The 21867-nt window shown below is 40.3% G+C and overlaps 1 protein-coding gene across 8 annotated transcripts in view; it reads right to left on the bottom strand.

The window, feature by feature from the left end:
* SRGAP2 (SLIT-ROBO Rho GTPase activating protein 2) overlaps positions 1-21867 on the bottom strand; it is a 235321-nt gene that overhangs the window by 98068 nt on the left and 115386 nt on the right. For all 8 annotated transcript variants that reach the window (XM_022593603.3, XM_022593605.3, XM_022593604.3 and 5 more), the window contains one exon: positions 19285-19447. In XM_022593603.3, the coding sequence (XP_022449311.1) occupies positions 19285-19447 (163 nt within the window). The remainder of the gene's footprint in view (positions 1-19284; positions 19448-21867) is intronic.

The following is a 21867-nucleotide window of genomic DNA, read 5'->3' as shown; positions in this document are numbered from 1 at the left end:
GGTAAAATTTGATCTAGACCAGTACATTAGGCAATAGTATTGGACCAGTGTTAATTTCCTGATTTTGATCATTGTACTGTAGTTATAAGAGATTTTAACATTTTGGTGAAGGGTATACAGGAATTTTTGTACTGCTTTTGCAACTTTTCTCTAAGTCTGAAGTTATTTTCCAAATGAAAAGTTAAAAAAAAAAACAAAAACCACAATAACATTATGAGGCTTCCCCTTTGCTGGCTTCAGACTCTAAGCTCTTTAGTGAGGCATTCAAGGCCAGCCTGATTCTTCCGCCTCATCACTTGCCATCTCCTACAAGGGTTCTGTGCTCAGCCATCCTCACCCATAGCACCTATTAATTCCAGGACACTATTTGCTTGTCTCATCTCCCAGGAATCCCTATTCACCACCACACCCCCCTCTCTCTCCCCCACTAAGACTCACACAACTTGGTAAGGCAAACCTCAGCTCATGCTTTCCTCCATGAGGAACCCATTATTATACTGTACTATCATGGTTCACTTGTGGATCTGTTTCTCCCACTAGACTCTGCTCTTAGGTCAGGAACCTCGCCATGCCATCTTCCCAATCCCTAGCAAAGGGCCACATAGAGTCAGAACTCAAACACTATTTGTTGTGCAAACATATTGTCTTCACTTAGAACTCTCTAACGGTTTACCACTTTCCTAAAAATTCCCACACTTCATTACAGAATTTCAGGAAGAAATCGTAGAAAGATGACTCCAAACCCTTATTTTAGCAGATTAGAAAACCAAGTCTTAGAAAGATTAAAAAGTGAGGTCACACTGTGAGTCAGTGTGAAAGCTGGGAAAAGACCCTCACTCCCAGATCAGGGTCTTCTTTGATTCGTAAACTACAACAGAGGCCTCTCTCCTCCAAACCAAGAAAATACTGCAGCACGCACGCAGGCAAAAGTGTCTGGGCCTAGCGTGGCGCTTGGGGAAAGCATTTAATAAACACTTGTTGAAACGAACTGAATCACCAGGGAGCAGCACAATTCCTTACTTCATTCAGGTTGCACCTGAACAAGATGTGACTGGCTCTCAGGCCTGACCTACCCAAGACACCTGACTGCATCCTGCAGTCAAGAATGGACAGCTGGAATAGGCCAGTCTTCAGTGAGAAGGACTGGTTTTCTACCTAAGAGGCCTATGATCCAGAGAGAGCAGGAGCCTGGCTTTCCTCCAGGGCTGGTGGGAGGCTGAGGCAGAGATTCTGCATAGCCCCAAGCTATGTGGTATCAGGCCAGAGGAAACACACAAGGATCACATCCTTACATCGAACCTGGGGAGGAAGCCCATCCCTCAGAAATCATCAGATGTCAGAAATCATCTCCTCTGATTGCAACACCCTTTTTAATCTTCCTGGCCCAGGAGAGGATACGCACTGATAACTTTAATGATGCCAGCATGTACAATTAATTTCCATTCCTGCTCTTCATACACTGTTATGTGAAGGGGACTGGAAGGACAAAATTAAACTCCACTGGGGCTTCAGCCTGCAGCTCTAAAACAGACACACTGCTCAGAACTCAGCACGGAAAACCTCACCCTGTGTCGGACTCATGCTAACCTATGAATGCTTGAAGGACCTGTGTGGCCTTGGGGGCAAGGGTCACTGAAATTAAATCACATTTAAAAGCCCAGGCAGGATTTGATATGAGTCTAATGGACCTAGGAATCAAGCAAGATTTAAATCCAAATGATAACTGAAATATTTTATATTGTTTCAAAGAGGAATATCAATTTTATCAGTCAGTGTATCCCTAATATAAAGGGGTGTATCCCTAATGTAAAGTTTTTTTATCCTCTATCAAGATTGCTTTCAAATTAAAAACTTGTTAACATCAGCTAGAAAAGAAATCTTGATTTATGTACCATTTCTCTTCCAAAGCAGTTTCATATCATTTTCCGCCGTTATCTTTACAACACCTCCAGGAGCAAGTGGGCAAGAAGGAATGCTTTCTCCTTCAGTTTACCGCAGGGCACACAGAAGTCTGGGAAGGTCAAACTCTTCTGTAAGACTCACAAGAACGTAACGCTAGAGTTGGAAGGACTTTTTTAAAAATCCCCTGTCTCAGGCTTATGCTACTGTACTCCTTCTCACTATTAGCTGAAAGGATAAGAAAAGTGCGTAAAATCTGAGTGGAGACTTTGTTGAGGACGCCATAGTTTCCCAAGATCCCGAAACCCAAATCGAATGACATCTGCTCAGATCCCATCCTTCCCAATCCCTTTAAAGTACCCACCATTGCTTCCTCTTCTTCTTACTTAGGTTCTCGGAACCATGTTACTCTCATTTTCCTTCTGCCCATTTTAATTTGCTCTTCTCTCCTCTTTGCTGGCTCCTCAAAATCCTCTCTCTCGGCCTCAACTGCCCCTTCCTCCGAATCCTCACGCTCATGCCTTCAACTGTCAGTTTTATGCGGTTAATTTCCAAATTTCCCTTCCAGCCTTAACCCTCACTGAATTTTCTCACCTTGCCACGTCTAAAACTGAACTCAGAAAGTGTGGTATTGACCTGGTAGTTTGGTCCCACCTCTGCTAGTACCTCACTGGGTGACCTAAGGCAAGTCACTTCTTCCTGACTCTCAGATTCTTCACTAATAATTAAAGGGCTGGACTACAACCAGTGGCTCTTCCACATACTTTCCCCAATAAATGGCAACTCTAACTTCCAATTGATCAGGCCAAAATGCTTGGAGTCATCTTTGACTCCTCTTTCCCCCACATACCACATTCAATTCAGCAGCAAATGCTCCATCTTCAAAATACATCTCAGACTCTGACCACATCTCACGATCTCCACATCTACCACTCTGTTCCACCATCATCTCTACCACCATCATCTCCTGCCTGAATTATTTATAGGAGCCTCCTTAACTGGTCTCCCTGTTCTGCTCCTGCCTTGCTCCTCCTTCAGTCTTCTCTTAACCCAGCAGCCAGAACAATCCTATTTCAACAAGAGTCAGACTGTATCATTCCTCTGTTCCAAATCCCAGTGTGGCTCTCCACTGGCCTCCAAGGCCCTGCCTGAGGCAGCCTGCCCCCCGATCCCCAGCCACATCACCTACCACTCTTTCTCTTGTCTACTGTGCGTGAGGCCGTTTGCTGTTTCTCTAATCAGATAAGCACACTCCCATCTCATGGCCTTAGACATGCTGTTTCCTCTGCCTGGAATACTTTCCTCAGAGAGCTAAATAGCGAGATCCCTCATTTCCTCCAAGAATCAGTTCAAATGCCAATTTATCAATGAAGCTTTCCCTGACCACCCTATATAAAACAGCAATGTCCCCAGGACCCCCATCCTCTTTACCCTACTTTATTTTGTCATCATCTAATATATATTTACTGGTTTATTTGTACACTGCCTGTTTCTCAGACTAGAAATAAGCTCCATGCAGGCAAGGACTTTTTCTTTTTGTTATCTGCTGTATTACAGTGCCTACCACAGTGCCTGGAATGTGGGAAGCACACTGTAAACGTTTGTTGAATGACCAAATGAATTTTGATCCTCTCTAGCATTTACCTCCTTCCACATCGTATCAGGTCACTTGGTACTACCTACAACTTCTTTGCTATGCCTCTTAATAAATCCCATTCTTTCAGTTTCCATTGCCATTATCCAAGAACTGGGTTCTATTACCCGCTGGATTATTGTAGTGGGCTCCCAAATAGTTTCTTCCACCGTAAACCACACTGAACATTGCCACCAATGCCACCGGAGACCATGGTTTTCGATATTTCACTGCCCTACCTAAAATGGTCAATGGCTTTTTTTGACCAGTAGCTTGAACTCCTTGAGGTGGCATTCAAAGCCCTCCACACTCAGGCTCCAACCTCATCCCACATCTTTCCCCTATTGCTGGCCAACAGAAAGTCTCTGCTGCTGTCAGACTGGTCTCATGGGTGGCATCTCTAATGGGGACAAAGAGGCAGGAGAGGAAGTTGGCACCAGGTAATATGGAAATATTCAAAAGATATTTCCAGAAGATAAGACATGGATGGATAATTAAGAATCCTGGCAGCATATAATTAAAAGAACATCAGCCCAATTCTTTCCCCCATATGACGCTTACCTGACTCACCTCTCATGAATCTGTGCCTTTTCCAAACTCCTATAGACAACTAATTATCTGTACCACTCATTAAATTGGTGTCTTAAGTTGTAACCTGCTTCTGGAGTCTATGGCCTGTCTAACCAACTGAAACGTAAGAAATCTAAGAACTTGAACCATGTTTTAAGCTTGTTCTGCAGCCCTTTTATAGTGCCAAGTTGAATACCAAGCAATTAAAGACAATCAAATAATATTTATTAAACTGAACTGAATGAACTGGTAGTGGTACTTGTGCTCCTGGATTTCAATAAAGCAGGGCTCTCTCTCTCTCTCTTTTTAAAGTGTCTCTGAAAGAAGAATCAGGTGGGCTCTGCAGTTTTCCTTCCTGAGAACTCAAGGACCCAGAAAGGCACTGACTCACAGAGCTGCGAAAAGAGAAGTTTTTTCTACTCTCCACCCTCAAAATGAATATCGAAAGGAAAACAAGGTCATGGGAAGAGGCAGGGCAGGAAAGGATGCGATGCTTATGTGGGCAGAAGGATTGGATTATCTTGGCTTTGGAGAAGAGACGATTAAAGCTACAGACGGGATCTCCCAGTTTGCCTTCTGTATTTCCTTGCTACCTATATGATAACACAATGCTAAAAAAGATTAGCTTAGAGAGGCAAGGACCACCCTAGCAGGGAGAAGGCACGAGGGCCACACTCTTCTACGTGAACATAACCAAAGCTCTGCAGAGCACTTTCTTTCTTTCTTAACTTTATTGAGGAATAATTAACAAACATAACTATATATTTAAAGTATACAATGTGATGATTTGATATATACATTGTAGAATGATTACCAAGATCAAGATCATTAGCACATCTGTCACCTCACACAGTTAACTCTTTGTGTGTATGTGGTGCGAATGCTTAAGATCTACTCTCAGCAACTTTCAAGTACACATGCTGTATTATTAACTGTATGCTGTACATTAGATCCTCAGAACTTGTTCTTATAACTGAAAATTTGTGCGCTTTAACCTACATCACCCCATTTCTCTCTCGGCCCCTGGTGACCACCGTTCTACTCTCTGTTTCCATGAAATTGGCTTTTTTTTTAAAAGATTCCATATATAAGTGATACCATACAGTATTTGCCTTTATCTGCCTGGCTTATTTCTCTTAGCATAATGCCCTCCCATTTATCCATGTTGTCACAAATGGCAGGATTTCCTTCTTTGTATGGTTGAATAATATCCTATTGTGTATATATATATACACCACATTTTCTTTATCCATTCATCTGTCAAAGGACATGTAGGTTGTTTCATATCTTGGCTATTGTGAATAATGCTGCCATGAACATGGGAGTGCAGATACCTTTTCAGGTACTGATTTTAATTCCTTTGGATTTGATTTCAATTTGATTTCGGATACTGATTTCAATTCCTTCAGGAGTAGAATTGCTGGATCATAAGGTAGTTCAATTTTTAATTTTTTGAGGAAGTGCCATGCTCTTTTCCATAATGCCTGTATACCAATTCACATTCTCACCAACAGTGTATAGGGGTTCCCTGTTCTCCACATCCTCCTCAACATTTTTTATCTCTTGGCATTTTGATAATTGCAGGGCACTTTCTTCCCAGGTTTTACTGATTCCTGTGACATTCTGGGAAGGAAAAGTGAGAGTATGAGTAATATTCTCCAGTGTAAAGATGAGAAAACTGAAACCTACTGTAGTGAAAGAACTCCACTGAGCCAGCCAGGGCCCAGGTCAGCCATAGGTCTGAGGTCTAGACTCCCAGCTGAACTTGGAGACAATGAGGAAGATAGAAGAGGAAGAAGAGGGGAAACCCTCTCTCCTTGCCTTATATCAAGTAGAAGTAGGGTACTTCCAAATGAAAGCACAGGTCACCCAACGTTCCTACAAACAAGTGACTTCCAAGAAGATACCAATGAGATTCTGGATTGTTTCTGGTCGTACCAGAACATGTTCCAGCAGACAGTCAAGACAGCACAGCCAAAGAACCGTAAAGAATGTAGGAATGAACTGTGTGATAACTAGCATATAGAATGCTGTCTAATCATTAAAAACAATGTTTTTAAAGAGGATGCAATGACATGGGGAAAATGTTCACTTAAAATGGTAAATGAAATAAATTGCACAAAACTTAATATATAATATAATCTTAATTTTCTAAAGAAAAGTGTGCATATAAAAAAGGATTGGAAGGAAATACACCAAAATGTTAATACTAATTCTAAGTAATCATTATTTTCTTTTTTTTGTTTGTTTGGATTATTTTGTTTTCCCCACAATGTCTTGGAAGAATATGTATTACTTTTACGACTGGAAAAAAGAAACTAAGCTAAAGGGCTTTTTGTTTACTTCCAAATCAAAGGAAATAGAAAATAATGACAGAAAATGTTGCTTCTCAGTCTTGTCCCTGGGCCTTAAGAACAACTACTCAGCTCAACAAGAGGCTGATTCCGAGAGCTCTTGAGACATGAGAAAGTTCCTACGGACTCTCAAAGACAAGAATTAGTGCAGACAATAAAAATTAGTTGATAACTGAAAATTTCATGTTGGGTAAATACTAGGAAAAGCTGGACAGAGACCCAAATGATTTGTGGGGCACAGAGTCAAAGAAGGAAAGACAAAAAAACAAAAAGGCTAACAGCTGGGCAGGATCAGGTAGAAAAACCATAAGATCAGACAAAGTCCGATACCTTAAGGAAAGAAGAAGAGAATGGAAAAACTGAAGAGGTTATCTCAAAAGAAGGAGAATTTAATTTTTTTTTCACCTTTTAATTAAAAATCATGCTCAGGCAAGCAGGGAGAAATTCAAAGGGAAACTCCTGACAAAGACAAATAGGAGAATCCAAAGAAGCCAGTCCTGCAAGAAGGGAGGCAGAAATCAAAGCTGTCTACTCTCTCTAGACAAGGTGGGCAAGAAGCTGAATCAGAACAGCACAAGGGAAGTCATGGCCTGGAGAGCACCTAAATGTATTTACTGCAGAATGCACAAGTCACTGATTCCTTGCATAAGCACTGGCCCTTTAGCTTCCCAATATGATGACTACCACCTTTCTACGTGTGAAGGAGCAGAGCACAGTGATGTGAAGAGATGATGCAGGGGAAGGGGGCCATCTAGCTACAAGTCGCAATTCTGCTACCAACCAGATGTACAACCTTCAGTCAACTGCTGAACCCCTCTGTCCATGTTCTTATCTATAAATGGAGATGATAAAGCCAGTACCCATCTTAAAGCGTTGTTGTGATGATTAAATAAGTTAATACATGTAAAGTACGTAGCATAGTCCCTAGCATGGTTAGCACTCATTTAGTATTATTTACAATTATTATTTTTATTATTGCTATGAATCTTTTTGTTTTTTTGCGGTACGCAGGCCTCTCACTGCTGCGGCCTCTCCCGTTGCGGAGCACATGCTCTGGATGCGCAGGCCCAGAGGCCATGGCTCATGGGCCCAGCCGCTCCGCGGCATGTGGGATCTTCCTGGACCGGGGCACGAACCCATGTCCCCTGCATCGGCAGGCGGACTCTCAACCACTGCACCACCAGGGAAGCCCTGCTGTGAATCTTATAATAAACAATTGATACCTAGTCAGCTTTCACACCATTATTGTAGTTTTTCCTGGGAGTAATATGTTTTTACAAACTACTGTCTCTTTTCACGGTGCCTGATGAGTTGTATTAATAATCTTCTTTTCTCAGAGAGGTATCTTATAGTCAAGTATAAGAAGTACAGAGATGGTAAAAAGTAACTTGTCTAGAATTATCAATTGATGTTAAAAATATCAGATGGACAACTGAATTGGCACCCAAAATTTGTATGATAGCACCATACATAATACAATACAATAGGCTTTCTTATCATGTGAGAAAAAATGTAACTGTAAAATAAAGGGTTCAGACTGTCACCACCCTAATCTGGAGGGTCAATATTGGCATCATTATTGGTGGGTTTATTTCCTGATGTGATGCAACATGAAGTATCCAGTGTCTCCTATTCTGTCTTCTAGTCGAAAATATATAACGTGAATACATTTGGCCTTTAGAACCACCTTCTAATTTACAGAAAAGTCAGGATACAGGAAGAAGTTAAACAACAAAACAAGGAATCTATTAGACAAATCTAGAAGGAGGGAAAATCTGTAGGACTACTGGCCTCATCTATGCAACAAATCAGTGTAATGGAAAAGGAACAGTGCTAGATTAAAGGAGACTTAAGGGACATAAAACCAGTGTATATTAGATACTAGATTGGAAAAACCAGTTGTCAAGGACATTTTTAGGACAATTAGGGAAATGTTTACATGGCCTGGGTATCAGATGAGACGAAAGTTTACTGAAATGGAAAAGTAGAAATCTTGACTAAAATAACAGATTATAAAATAGCATATGTAATATAATCTGGTTTTTTATTATCATATTTTTGCTTCTTATGTTTTCTAATTTCTACAATGCACATGTGCTATAAAATTTTACAAGGTTATTCAAAAGAATAGAGAGCCAGGGGGAGGAGAGAGGAAAAAAGAGAAGGGGAGAAGGAGAGGTAGAGAAAAGGGAGAGGGAGACAAGGGGAGAGGAAGAGGGAAGCAGGGAGAGAGAAAAGCAGGTTTTGAATTCATTATCCTTAAAGCTCAGACTGTGACCTTGTTCAACAATCTGATTTGGCAGTAACTATGTTTTAAGGATACCATCTATGAACCCTGAAACACGGGTGGCGGGGTGATGCTGTAGAAAGAGCCTGGGAGTTCAAATTCCAATGTCACCTCTTCTTGGTCTTACAAAAGAGTATTTTACTAATGTAAGCTTTAATTTTTTTCAGCTATGCAGTGGGAAGAATAACCTTCTAATATAACGTTTATAGCAGCCTCAAACTGGAAACTTATCCAAGTGTGATCAACAGTAGAATGAATAAAACTGAAAGTCTCATGTCCCAGGAACATCCTCCTCATCCCCAGGCAAACTGGGACTGCTGGTCATCCTAGCTGCTGCCCACTATAGGGAAGATGGAATTTGGAGTTCAAAGCCTGCCAAGTTAGAGGGCTTGATAAGCATCCTGGGCTTTCCATGGAAACCCCAGAACGGTCACACCTTATGTGTATAGAATATGTTCCAGGACTAAGGACAAAACCAAAATAGACCCATTTTAACAAAGCATAAAACCAATTTTCCACAAGCTCAAGGTGATCAACCAGTATTTTAACTGCCTATTAGAACAAAACTTAACACTCTTCAAAGGATGATAAACACATCTAGAGTCTCAATAATGACACCTGCAATGTCTAATATGTCATAAAAAGTTAGTAGATGTGAAAAAATAAAGAAATGTGACCCGTGGTCAAGAGAAAAATCAATAAATAGAAACAGAACCACGGATGATGTAGATGTTGAAATCAGCAGACAAGAATTTTTAAATAGTTGCCAAATATGTTTTAAAAATAATGGCTGGGGGCTTCCCTGGTGGCGCAGTGGTTGGGAATCTGCCTGCCAATGCAGGGGACGTGGGTTTGTGCCCCGGTCCGGAAAGATCCCACATGCCGCAGAGCGACTGGGCCCGTGAGCCATGGCTGCTGGGCCTGTGCGTCTGGAGCCTGTGCTCCGCAACGGGAGAGGCCACAACAATGAGAGGCCCGCGTACAGCAAGATAAATAAATAAATAAAAATAATGGCTGAAGAGAAGGGAAATTTCAGGAGTTATATGGAAACTGTACAAAAAAAACCAGATGGAAATCATAAAGCTAAAAAATATAAAATCTGAAATAAAAAATTAATTGGATGCTATTAATATAGCAGATTGGATACAATGAATGAGGATTGGTAAACTTTAGAAATCATCTAAACTGAAGCACACAGGGGAAAAAAAGAGCTTGCCTCAGTGACCTATGGGACTGTATCAAGCAGTCTAACAAATGTGCAATTGGAGTCAAAGCAAGAAGACAGAACAGGACAGGAAAAATATTTGCCATAATTTTTCCCAAATGAGGAAAAACCACTATCCATGGATCCTCACTATTTAGATATTGTACTTATCCAAAAGCCAAATTTAAAAAAAATGAACAGCACACTTAGACTCATTATAGTCAAACTGCTGAAAACCAAAGATAAAGAAAAAATATTAAAAGCAGCCCCCCAAGTCCCCAAAACATTACATCCAGGGGAATAACAATAAGAATCATAGCTGACTTCTCATAAGAAACAGTGAAAACCAGGGAAGAAAAAAATGCCATATTTAAATTGTTGAAAGAATATTATGTAATTCCATTTATATAATTTTTTTTTTCAAAATCAGCAAATACTTACACTGTTAGAAGTCAGGATAGTGGCTTTTAGGGGATAACGAATGGAAGGGGGCAAAAGAGGGGACTTGTGGGATACTGGTAACATTCTTTTCTTTATCTGGGTGATAATTACATACTTGTTTCCATTTGTAAAAATACATTGAACTTTATAATATGTGCACTCTCTCTAACTACCTTACACTTATGTAAAAAGTTAAGGGAAAAAAAAACTTGCAAAATACATGAAAAGACTAGAGAAAATACAGTTATTTTCTGTTACAGTATATAATATTTATAGTAAGCATTTGAGGAAAGCTTGTTACTTATTAGTATTATTATTATCATCCTCCCACCAAAAGTTTTGGGAGATTTAAATGGACTAAAAAGTGGACTGAAAAGCCCTAAGCTCAATGGGGGCAAACCTTACTCCTCAATTTGATTTTAAGTGCTTTTTAGCACCTAGCATAATGCTGTATATATAGTTTAATTGAAAATGATGTTTTATTTTGTATATATAGTTTTCACTAAAATACTTATTGACTACATGATTTTCTAGTTTAGGGTAGTACTCAAATAGGTACAAGGTTGCATGTGGACACTTGTTTTCTGTCCACTGCACCTCTCTTTTCCATACTCCATATTTTAAAATTGTTCTTCTGATACTCTTAATCATCCCTTGATTTATAAAGATCAAAGTACCATTACACCTTTGAATGTTCTGAATATAGCACCTTGTGCTCTTTCAGAAAAGGCAGATAGATACCTGAGGACTGAAACACCAAAGAGACAAACGTATAAACTAACCTAAGCCAAAGACAGCAGGCATCTTTGATACACACATTCCCTCTTAGCTGAATCTTCCTAAGTCCAAAAAAAGCCTGGACCACCCAGAGAGAAGCCCCAAGGGGCAGGATACAGATGCTGCTGACCTAGTGTCACAGAAACCAAAGCTAAAACGCCACAAACAGCACTAGCTGCAAAGCTCCCCTCAGTGTTGGATTTGGCGGCAAACCTGACGACCCTTATCAGCAGAGATGCCTTTGAAGTAGCTGGCAGCCTTCCATCCCCTACACAAATAAGCTCAGCTTCACATCCTATTCTTTTTTCCAAAGGGGATCTCTCCAACAGATATGAGAGAATAAAACTCAATTAACTGGAACAGAGTTTTGCTACCAACAAGATAAATTAGGCAACTGGAGCAGCTGTCTATAAAGCACCACACAACACTGTTAGTGGCCATGTTATAACATGGAGGAAATTCAATCAATATCAGATACTGAGATCCATGGGGGAGGGGGCGTAGGGTAGACTGGAGAAGAGATGAAGGGATAAATCAATCATCTACTCTTTCTCCCAGAGATACCGCCAAGTTAAACCCTTTCTCAAGAGGGCAGAGCACAGACTCTGGAAATCCATTCTCTCTCCATTGATTCAATCCACGGTACCTACCAGGGACATTCAACTCTACCAGCATCGTGAGTCATTTCTTCTCCTCTTCTCAGTTATGACAGCACCACCATAGAACACGCCTCCTTGCAGAATCATCATCCTCTCCCCTCACATATGCCAAACAGCTGGACTCAAAGACTCCATAGGAAATCCTATCCAAAGGGGATAAATGGGTAGGTAGGCCAAAAGTACTGCTTTTAGTTTCAAATCGCCTTTATCCTCTTTTACTGCCAGAGCCATTTCCTTGGTGCCAAAGGAAATCTGACTGGTCATGTCAATTCTCTTGTGACTGATCTCCTGGGAAAAGGACATTAACACCTCAGGGCCCTGCAGAAAACTATTAATTGAACCTCTTATGTTTCTTCCTCAGCACCCTTCTTGCATTTCTTAATTCTTGAAGTGTGAACTATTTACCTGATGCCAGATTCACCCTCTTTCACCCTCCAAGAATAAAGCAGGGAAACTATAATGGGTTGCCTTGACAAACTGACCTAGATGCTTCAACACTGTCTGTAGCAGGGGAAAACATGGCTCACAGACAGACAGATGGGATCTTATGGCTTCAGATGTACCGCTGTGCTCTCGGGTTTCCCCAAGATGGAAACCAGAGTATCTACAGCAGTGATTCTCAACCCTGACTATATGAAAGGATCAGCTGGGCCCTATCCCAGAGAACGTGATTCAATTGCCCTGAGGTGGGGCCTCGGCATGGTATTTTTAAATTATCTTTTAAATCAACTTTATTGAGGCATAATTTACATACAATAAAATGTATACATTTTGAGTATGCACTATGATACATTTTGACAAATGCACACACTTATGTAACCACCACCATAATGAACACTGTATGACATTTCCATAACCCCCAGTTCCCTTGTGTCCCTTGGCAGTCAACCTCCATCCCCACTCTGGCCCCAAGGCAATCACTAATTTACTTTCTATCACTATAGATTAGGGTTATCTTTTATAAAATTTCATATAAATGGAATCATACAGAATGTACTCCTTGTGTCTGGCTTCTTTTTATCAGTATAATGTTTTGTGAGTTCATCTCCATTATTGTATCCGTCAGCATTTCATTTCTTTCTATTGCTGAGTAGGAGTCATATATGGATGTAACACAATACGGTTTTCCACAATATGCTTACCTATCTGTTGATGGATTATTATAAATAAATAGCCCAAACTAACTACCATTCATTTCCTATGGTAGCCATAACACATTTTTGCAAATTTGGTGGCTTGAAACAACACACATTTATTCTCTTATAGTTCTGGAGGTCAGAAGTCCAAAACCAAGTTCACTGGGCCAAAACCAAGATATCAGCAGGGCTGAGTTCCATTAGAAGCCTCTCAGGGAGAATCTGTTTCCTTGCCTTTCCTAGCATCTAGAGCTGCATTCCTTGGCTCCATCTTCAAAGCCAGTGGCCCAGCATCTTCTCTCTGTGACTTTGCTTCCTTCCGCTTCTCTCACATGGCTGGCCTTCTCTTTTGTCTGTAATCTCCCTCCACCTCCCTTTTACAAGGACACTAGTAACTGCATTTAGGGCCCACTTAGGTAACGAAGCATAAAGTCCCCATCCTAAGATCCTCAAATTCATCATATGTGTAAAGACTTATGGATAAAGTAAACATTCACAGGTTCTAGGGATTAGGACAGGGACATCTTTGGGGTGGGACCATTATTCAGCCTACAACAAAAGCTATTATGAATATTCAGGTACAAGTCTTTGTGTAGATATATACTTTTATGTCTCTTGGATAAATACCTAGACGTGGAACTGATGGGTTATATGGTAAGTACATATTTAACTTCATAAGAACCTGCCAAACTATTTTCCAGAGTGGTTGTGTCCCATTTTACATTTTCACCAGCGACATATGAGAATTCCATCCATCCGAACAGTTGGTATTGTCAGTCTTTTTAATTGTAACCATTCTAGTGAGTATGTTGCATATCTCCGTATAGTTTTAATTTGCATTTCCCTGATGATTAATGATATTGAGCATCTTTTCATGAGCTTATTGGCCATTTATATATATCTTCTTTAGTGATGTGTCTATTAAAACCTTTTGCCTATTTAAAAAAATGTGTGTATTCTGTCATCTTATTATTGAGTTCTATGTATTGCAAATATATTCTCCCAGTCTGTGGCTTATCTTTCATTATCTTAACAATGTCTTTCCAAGAGCAAAAGTCCAAGAATTGATGAAGTCCATTTTACCTTTTATTTTTCTTTTATAGTTCATGCTTTTTATATCCTAGGAAATCTTTGTCTCTTCAAGGTCACAAAGATTTTTTTTTAAGAACTTCCCAAGTGACTCTCTTGCAAAGAAGAAGTTGAGAACTACAGGTCTGTTGGGAATCTGACCTAGCTTTCTCAATTTAACCTGACTTTCTGCCATAGGACCTTAGGGTAATAAAGGTAAAATAGGAGTACAGTTACCTGGAATACCATAAAAAGAAGAATGCAATTCAGAGTCTTAGGACTGTCTGAATTGACTGGTTTCCAAGCCTAAGTGTGAGCAGCTGTTAAGGGCTAGAAACAGTGACTTGAAAAGCCAGGTTGGAGGTACTTTTAGGGTATCCCAGCTAAGTGAAAGGAGGAGAGGACAGGACTGTCTTCTCCCCAGTGGGAAAAAGCACACCCAAGTTTATTTCAATTTAAACTGAGAAAGTGAGAAAAATGATTTCTATTCTTGGTGGGATCCTTTAGAACATGCCTTTCACAGAGACGAGATGGAGCTGGGAGTCAGAGTTGGCAGTATTTGGCCCCCATTTTTGAAGTCACCACATTAAACAAATGAAGGTGGCAGCAATAATATTTCCCCAGACCTTGGTTCCGACAGGGGTTAGACAGACTGAGCTTTCATTGAATGAAAGGAGATGTCAGGAGCACCAAACAGGCACAATTTTCCCTGGAGTCCCAGACAAAGTGGGCCTGTTTCTAAGCTGTGGACAGGAGGTTACTTTCTCTAGATGTTATATTTAGCTAAAGGAGTCTCTACCAGGGCTTCATGCAACATGTAAAATATGTCCCAGCAGACATAACCACAAACCAGAGGGCCAGCAGGGAGCATCCCTTAAGGGGGTTCAGTAGCATAGAAGGGCCAATTGTGCAGCCACCCTGACATCCCCAAATTAGCTGAGTTAGCTGTGAGCCAGATTTTTGGTCAGTTCTCATATTTAATGAGTCTTTGTTTCCCTCTTACTAGAGATTCTGCCCCTGGGGAGAAAAACATGCTGCCCTATTTCATTCTCAACTTCCAGCTGCTTGCCCAGACACCAGGTAAGAGAAACAACCCAATGTTGATGTTTAACACCTCCAGACCCTTTGAAGGGTTGTGTGCTAAAGAAAAGATTAGGTTAATTCTGTAACTAAGTGAAATATCTGAATTCAATGAAAAAGAGCAAGAAAATCCAGAGTACTCTCTACTCTGCATACAACACCTAGAGAGGCCTAATAGAACACGCAGGTGGAAAACCTTGGGTTCTAGAGCCAGGTGACTGTATTCAAATATACTAGTCTCACTTCTTTTTTTGCTTAATCTCTCTAAGCCTCAGTTTCTTCCATAAAATAAGGATAATAGTAATAACCACCTTATTGTAAGGATTGAATAAGATAATGCATACAAAGTGCCTAAGATATTACCTGGCACATAAGGGTTCCAAAAATTTTGGTTTTGATGATTATAGCCTTTGCCAAAGGATCATTAAGTTTTATAGATTAAAAAAAAATTTTTTTTAAGGAAGAAAACCCGTGATTTTTGCCAGTGACAAGCAGGTTCAAATTCACTAAAACGCAGGTAAATTTTCACAGGTGTCCATAGCTGAACCAGAAACAAAGGTATCTTTTCTGAAGTCTGTGTCTCCAGAGAAATGTGGGTTTTCCTTTTGCTACTGGAACCAAAGTTACAGGTAAGATAAGAGGTATATTTATTTTATATATTTGGATTTAAGTGTGGTGTCTCTTGGTTGCTGGCCATCATAGATAACAGAATCTGAAACAATGCTTCATTCTTTAAGAAATGTGGTCTTCCATTGCTTAAGCTAGCGCCCTCTCCATACGCAGACCCACTTTTGTTCACTCTTATCTTGGGGACTGTAGCTCACCTATCACAATTTAACAAAGGTCATCCAACAACTGGAAGGAAGCCCTCAGTGTAGGACGCCTTTGTCATCACACAATTACAGTGTATTCGGTTTCTAAGGTAGCATGGAGGTCGTATAGCCCAAATACTTTTCCTTAAACTTGAGGGGACTGAGGCATAAAAAAGAGAGGTAATTGTCCAGAGTTTCAGAGTTACTGGCAAAGCTGAGCAGAAGGGAAAGGGTCCCTTAGAGAAGGGCTCTGCTCTAATAGCATAAAGTAAGCCCCAGAAAGCTTCACATAACTTCCAGGGTGACCAGGGACATTCCTCAGTTCTCTTACCCGATTATTATAGCTCAACCAGTGGGATTCTAATTCTTCATGTGCAACATACTCTAAACAAAAGAGACTGAAAATTTAAGGTATGGAGAGAAAATGCTTCTTTGTCCATTACTAGAAAGCAGAGAGCCTCTCGCCCAGCCAAAAAGAATTAACCTATTCTTACAATCAGCCAAGCCAGCTTCTACCTTAGAGTTCTCTGCGTACATTGGACGCCAGGGGAGAGAAAAAAGAGGTTATTAACCCTGTGGGATAGTAAACATTGGCTATTCGACAATCCTACGGATATCTCTAATCAGCTATAATTTAACTGATGAAAAGTTATAATGATCAAGAGAAAATCCTATGATCTGTAACAACATACAACCATATGAACAAATCTCACAAATACAATAATGAATGAGAGAAACCAGACACAAAAGAGTACACACTGCATGATTCTATTTATATAAAGTATGAAACCAAGGAAAACTAATCTCTGCTGTGGACAGCCTGGACTGATGTTGTCCTTGGGTGTTGGGCCCACCCCTCCCAACACCCCAGTGACTAGAAGGGAGCATGAGGGGACTTCTGGGGGTACTGAAATATTCTGTTTCTTGATCTGGGAGATGGTTATCAGGTGTGCTCGGTTTGTAAAAATGCATTTAGCTGTAAGCCTATGATACATGCACTTTTCTTCAATGAAATGTAATATATAAACAGTCCTGTGATTAATTAGAAATTCTTCCTTACACCCTCAGCATAGAAATGCATGGCTTAAGGAGGTCAATGCTTAGACCACAGCTAGGAATATCATTCATGAGTGGGTAGGGATATACAACATGTCTTATATACATGCCATGCACTTAGGCTTTTTGTGAAATGTGAATGGCATTTGAGGAACCAGGAACATGTCTTTGATAGCTGGCTGCCTTTGGCATAAACATCTCTGAGATCTGGAGGGGTTATAAAACTCTCTCTGCTTGGTTCTTCTCTAACTTTCTGAAGCTGGGAGAAAAGGGAGCTGAGAGATTGGGTGAAGTCTAGATAGCTGAAAATGTCTCATAAAAGTTTTTCTCAGATGAACAGAGAAAATGGAGGAGGGAACTATCCATCAACCCCTTTTCTTCTCAAGATAGTCTAAGTGGCTGTCAAGATCGTAGAGAAGTGGTATCTGATCGCTGTCAAGGTTCCACCTAAATAGGTTTAAAAATATGTTTTTTAAAAATAAAGATTGTATATATTTCAGGTGTACAACAAGATGAGTTGATACACACATACACAGTGAAATGATTACTACAGTCAAGATAATTAATATATCATCTCCTCACATAGTTACCTTTTTTTGTGTGTGTGAAAAGAGCCCCTGAAATCTACTCTCTTAGCATAGTTCCAGTATTCAATACAGTATTATTAACTATAGTCATTAATTTTAGTCACATACAACATCACCAAGTGTTGCAGAATGATTCAAGTTAATGAAAAGCAAGCTAGAGCAGATGCTGGGAAGCATGAGGACACGGTGAAAAGTACCCTCGCCCCTAAACCAAGTATGGCCCCAACGAGAGCACAGCCGGGCCACTAAAAATAGCTAGTGAGCTCTGCAAGGAGTTATCTTTCTCTTCCTTCTTTTCATTCTGAGATGATTGTACCCTTAATATCCTGTCTGTAAGACACAGGGAAAGCCCCTTCACAGATGCAACTTTGTAGATGGATGATTCTAAAGCAGTTCTTTTTTCATGCTGGTATAAACAGAAGAAATTGGGTTCTAATTCCAGACCTACTGAGAACTGTATACTTCCCAATGTTAAAAATTAGAGGGCTTCCCTGGTGGCACAGTGGTTGGGAGTCCGCCTGCCGATGCAGGGGACGCGGGTTCGTCCCGGTCCCCTGCATCTTCCGGTCCGGGAAGATCTCACATGCCGCGGAGCGGCTGGGCCCGTGAGCCATGGCCGCTGAGCCTGTGCTCCGGAGCCTGTGCTCCGCAACGGGAGAGACCACAATGGTGAGAGGCCCGTGTACCGCAAAAAAAAAAAAGAATTAGAAAACTGACCAAGAACTAAGGCTACTATCGACCACAGTCCTGTTTACTGAAGTCCATTCTCTCCCAGCGTCAAATTTTAACACTGGATTTTGTCAACTGCGAACCAGTTAATTCCCTATATATGAAATCAATGATAGCCCTCTATATATCCTCTTTCTACATACCACTTGTGGGAAGATTATTCACCTTCTAAAAAGTATTCTGGGGATGTCAGAGCTTGAATGTTGGACATGGTATATCATGTACAATGGTTGGGGCTTTTGCCACCATTTGTAACCAAAAGTCATAAATAAATGACTCCATTAAGAGCTCAGGTTGAGATAGCTTAGAAAAGAGCTTCTTGGGTTTCCAAAAGGCTAGTTCCACTACTGACAGGTAAGGTGAATTTGGTATAAATTTCTTAAGATTATCACAATAAATTTTGAGCTTTTCCTTAGTCAAATTTTTCGACATACACCCAAGGAATTGTGACAAAAAACTGAGCTTCAGAAAGCATTCAGGGATGGGTTTGAATCCCACCTGGGGTACCAAAAAAAAAAAAAAGAGGAAGAAAGCATTCAGGGACCCAAAGACAAAGATACGTCATGATAAGAATAACCAAATTCATGAGTTCACCTTGTCCAAGATGAGAACTTGGAAAGAGAACTAAACCAAAAACATAAACATACATGGATTTTCTAAATGAACTAGAAGAAGAAATCATGAAATGACACAGAAGGTTTCCGCATCCCAACAGCTTCACAAACCACTTAGGAAATCAACCAAACACAGTCATTATTAATATATGCAAATTATGAATTATGCTGCCAGTCCTGGGGTTGTACCTTGCAAATGGTTACTTTCTCAGGGCTACTATAAATTCAACTCAGAAAGGAAGAAAAAAAGCCAATTCAAATTTTTTCTCCATAAGTACGTGGCAGGGCAAGACCCATGGAAAGCCTTTTAAGTGGGCCAATAAGATATTCTTTCTCTTATTTACAAGACTGTGTCTTTGACTAGAAATAGCTATTTACCTTTTTAAAGAGTCTTCCTGAGTCCTCGCTGACTTGGACAAATCGAGGAATGATATTATTCAGGTAGATGTCACTCAGGGTGGTGTGGTCCCTGCTCTCCCGCTTCACCTGGTTTAAGAGGAGATTCCAGCAGTTGACTGGAGAGAGAACATTTTGATCCTTCCTGCGAGAAACAGCAAGAAAAAAAAAAAATCAGTGTTGGTAAGCAGGCAGGGCCAACATCTATGACTACAGTCCATGTCACAAAATCACAGCAATCAGAGCCCAACCAGAAATAAAGATGTCTTTCCTGAAGTTGCACCTCTAGTTTTCTCTTTTTCTAAAAACTCAGTGGAGGAAAAAGGGAGAAAATAAGATTAATGAAAAGGGGAAGGAGGAGAGAGGAAGAGGGAAAGAGGATTAGAAGAAGCAGGATTATCTGTTGAGCATCTATTATGTTCTAGAAACTTGGTAAAATCTTTATAGGCATTATCTCATCTAAGCTCCATCATTTTGTTGTCAGAAAAGAACTACCATTATCTCCATTTTACTGATTTAAAAAAAAAAAAACACTCAGAGAGGTTGTCTCTTGCCCACAGCTATTAAGGAGTCACAGAGACAGTAAAAGGGAGTCAGGGACTAGAACCACAGTTCTGTGCTGACTAGAATGATTCTAGGAGGTCTGATTCCAAATTCCATGACCTCAACCACTAAATCATTTGGTTTTTGTCTAGGATTAGAGGGAAAAGTTAGTCTCTAGACAAAAATCTACACTACAGACTAAATAAATCCCCACACATTCATCTCTCATAGGATTCAATGAAGACAACTGGTGGAGGCATTTGCCATAAAAAAGTCACCGAAAACTCTTCAGCCTCACAGAACGCATCTACAGAGGTTGGATTTCATTGATTGAGCCATTTTCTATGTCCCATACAACCAAGAGCATAAACCGTATCTGAACACATGTGTTCCAAAGATGTCTACAGCCTGAGTGGAACAGTAAAGCACCAAACCTAGATGCTCATTTCTACTGAAATCGCTGTGATCCAAAAGAATTATTGATTACATAATCAGCTCACAGCACTAATTTAAGCAACACAAAGTTTCACATCTGCAAGTTGGACTTCTTAAAGGAGAGAAACAGAAGGTAGGGGTTATTTATCAAGCGCTTACTGTATACTTGGCCCATGGCTGGGCCCTATACTCATGTTGTTTAACTTGAACTCTACAAAACTTGATGAAGTGGCGGTTATCAACCACATTCAGCAGGTGAGGAAAGTTGGACTAAGAAAGGTTAAATATCTTGTTCAAGGTCACATAGCTAAAAAGTGGCAATGCTGGCATTCAAGAACAAGCCCTGTAATTGAAAAGAGAATGCTTGTAATCACTGCAAAGTATCACAACCAGTTTGTTCCCGTTTCCCCTCTCCCCTCCCTACAGACAGACTCTTAATGCAAAGAAAGTGAGCTGAGAGTGGCTTGGTTAGCAAGTCTGCACCACTTCCCTTCCTGCTGCCAGGCACCTGTGACTTGTAGAGCATGGAATTCAACTTAGAAGGGCTCTTTCAGTTCAGTCGTAAGGTAACTATTAACAAATAATCCCGCCACACCTATTCTGGCTTCTGAACACACCATTAAATCAAAATATCTGTCTGACCAGCACCAACAGGCTGCTTCAAACCAATGAATATTAGAGTCCAAATTGAAACTGTTCTATAACTGCACTCCTCTCCGACCCGCTGCCCCAGGCACCACACTTCTGTGGTCAAAATCCCTAACATATATGTGCTGACCACTGTGGGAACAATTGTATCTTTCTAGGGAAATTAAAAGATTTCTATGGAAATTAAAAATTTCTATGGAAATTTCTATGGAAATTAAAAATTTCTAGGGAAATTAAAAGATTTCTATGGAAATTAAAAATATATACTAGCTAAGAGAGAGAGATACATGTAATTAGTCCACTCCTTTCAAAATTTCTAGCATCTGGGAAAAAAGAAAAAGGTAAATGGGAAACAATCCTAAACTCAAAATGGTGAGATCTGAGCACAAGCATTCAGCAATATTTGATATTTCCACTGCAAGAAAACTTTCAAATTGATTCCAAATCAGTCTCAGTTACAAAATCCTAAGTAATCTAATTTTTGGGGGGTGGCAAGATATCCATGTCCTCAGTAAGCATGGGATATACCAGGCAATTACACTTGCTTTTTAAAAGGGCAGATCTCCCATGACCTTAACTTTACAAATGGTTTCAATCTGTTTCTTGCAGATGAATGTGGGTTGGTGGTGCCTCTTTGTTCTTCTCCTAGAGTGCTTTACACACATAAAAACATACTACAATTCAATTTTATAAATGTATAAACACTTGTATCTTAAATGAACAAAGTACAGTAGTAGGAGCTTTAGTGGTTATAAAAGTGCTGATGTCACAGTACAGTGTGGGAGACAAAGAAAGACCTATAATATAACAAAAGGTTAAAGGTATGAACAAGGGGCCTCCTAGCTCACCAATGTACATCACAGATCACAAGTGAGGCAGGAGAGGCAAAACCGATTCAATACCATGCAAGATGATGCAGAGCATAAATCTCAAGGGGAC

Source organism: Delphinapterus leucas, chromosome 1 (genome assembly GCF_059928025.1).
Source record: "Delphinapterus leucas isolate spDelLeu-1000000601 "Yukka" chromosome 1, BTC_Dleu_Yukka2, whole genome shotgun sequence".
Lineage (NCBI taxonomy): Eukaryota > Metazoa > Chordata > Mammalia > Artiodactyla > Monodontidae > Delphinapterus > Delphinapterus leucas.
This window is presented reverse-complemented; position numbering and strand designations above follow the sequence as displayed.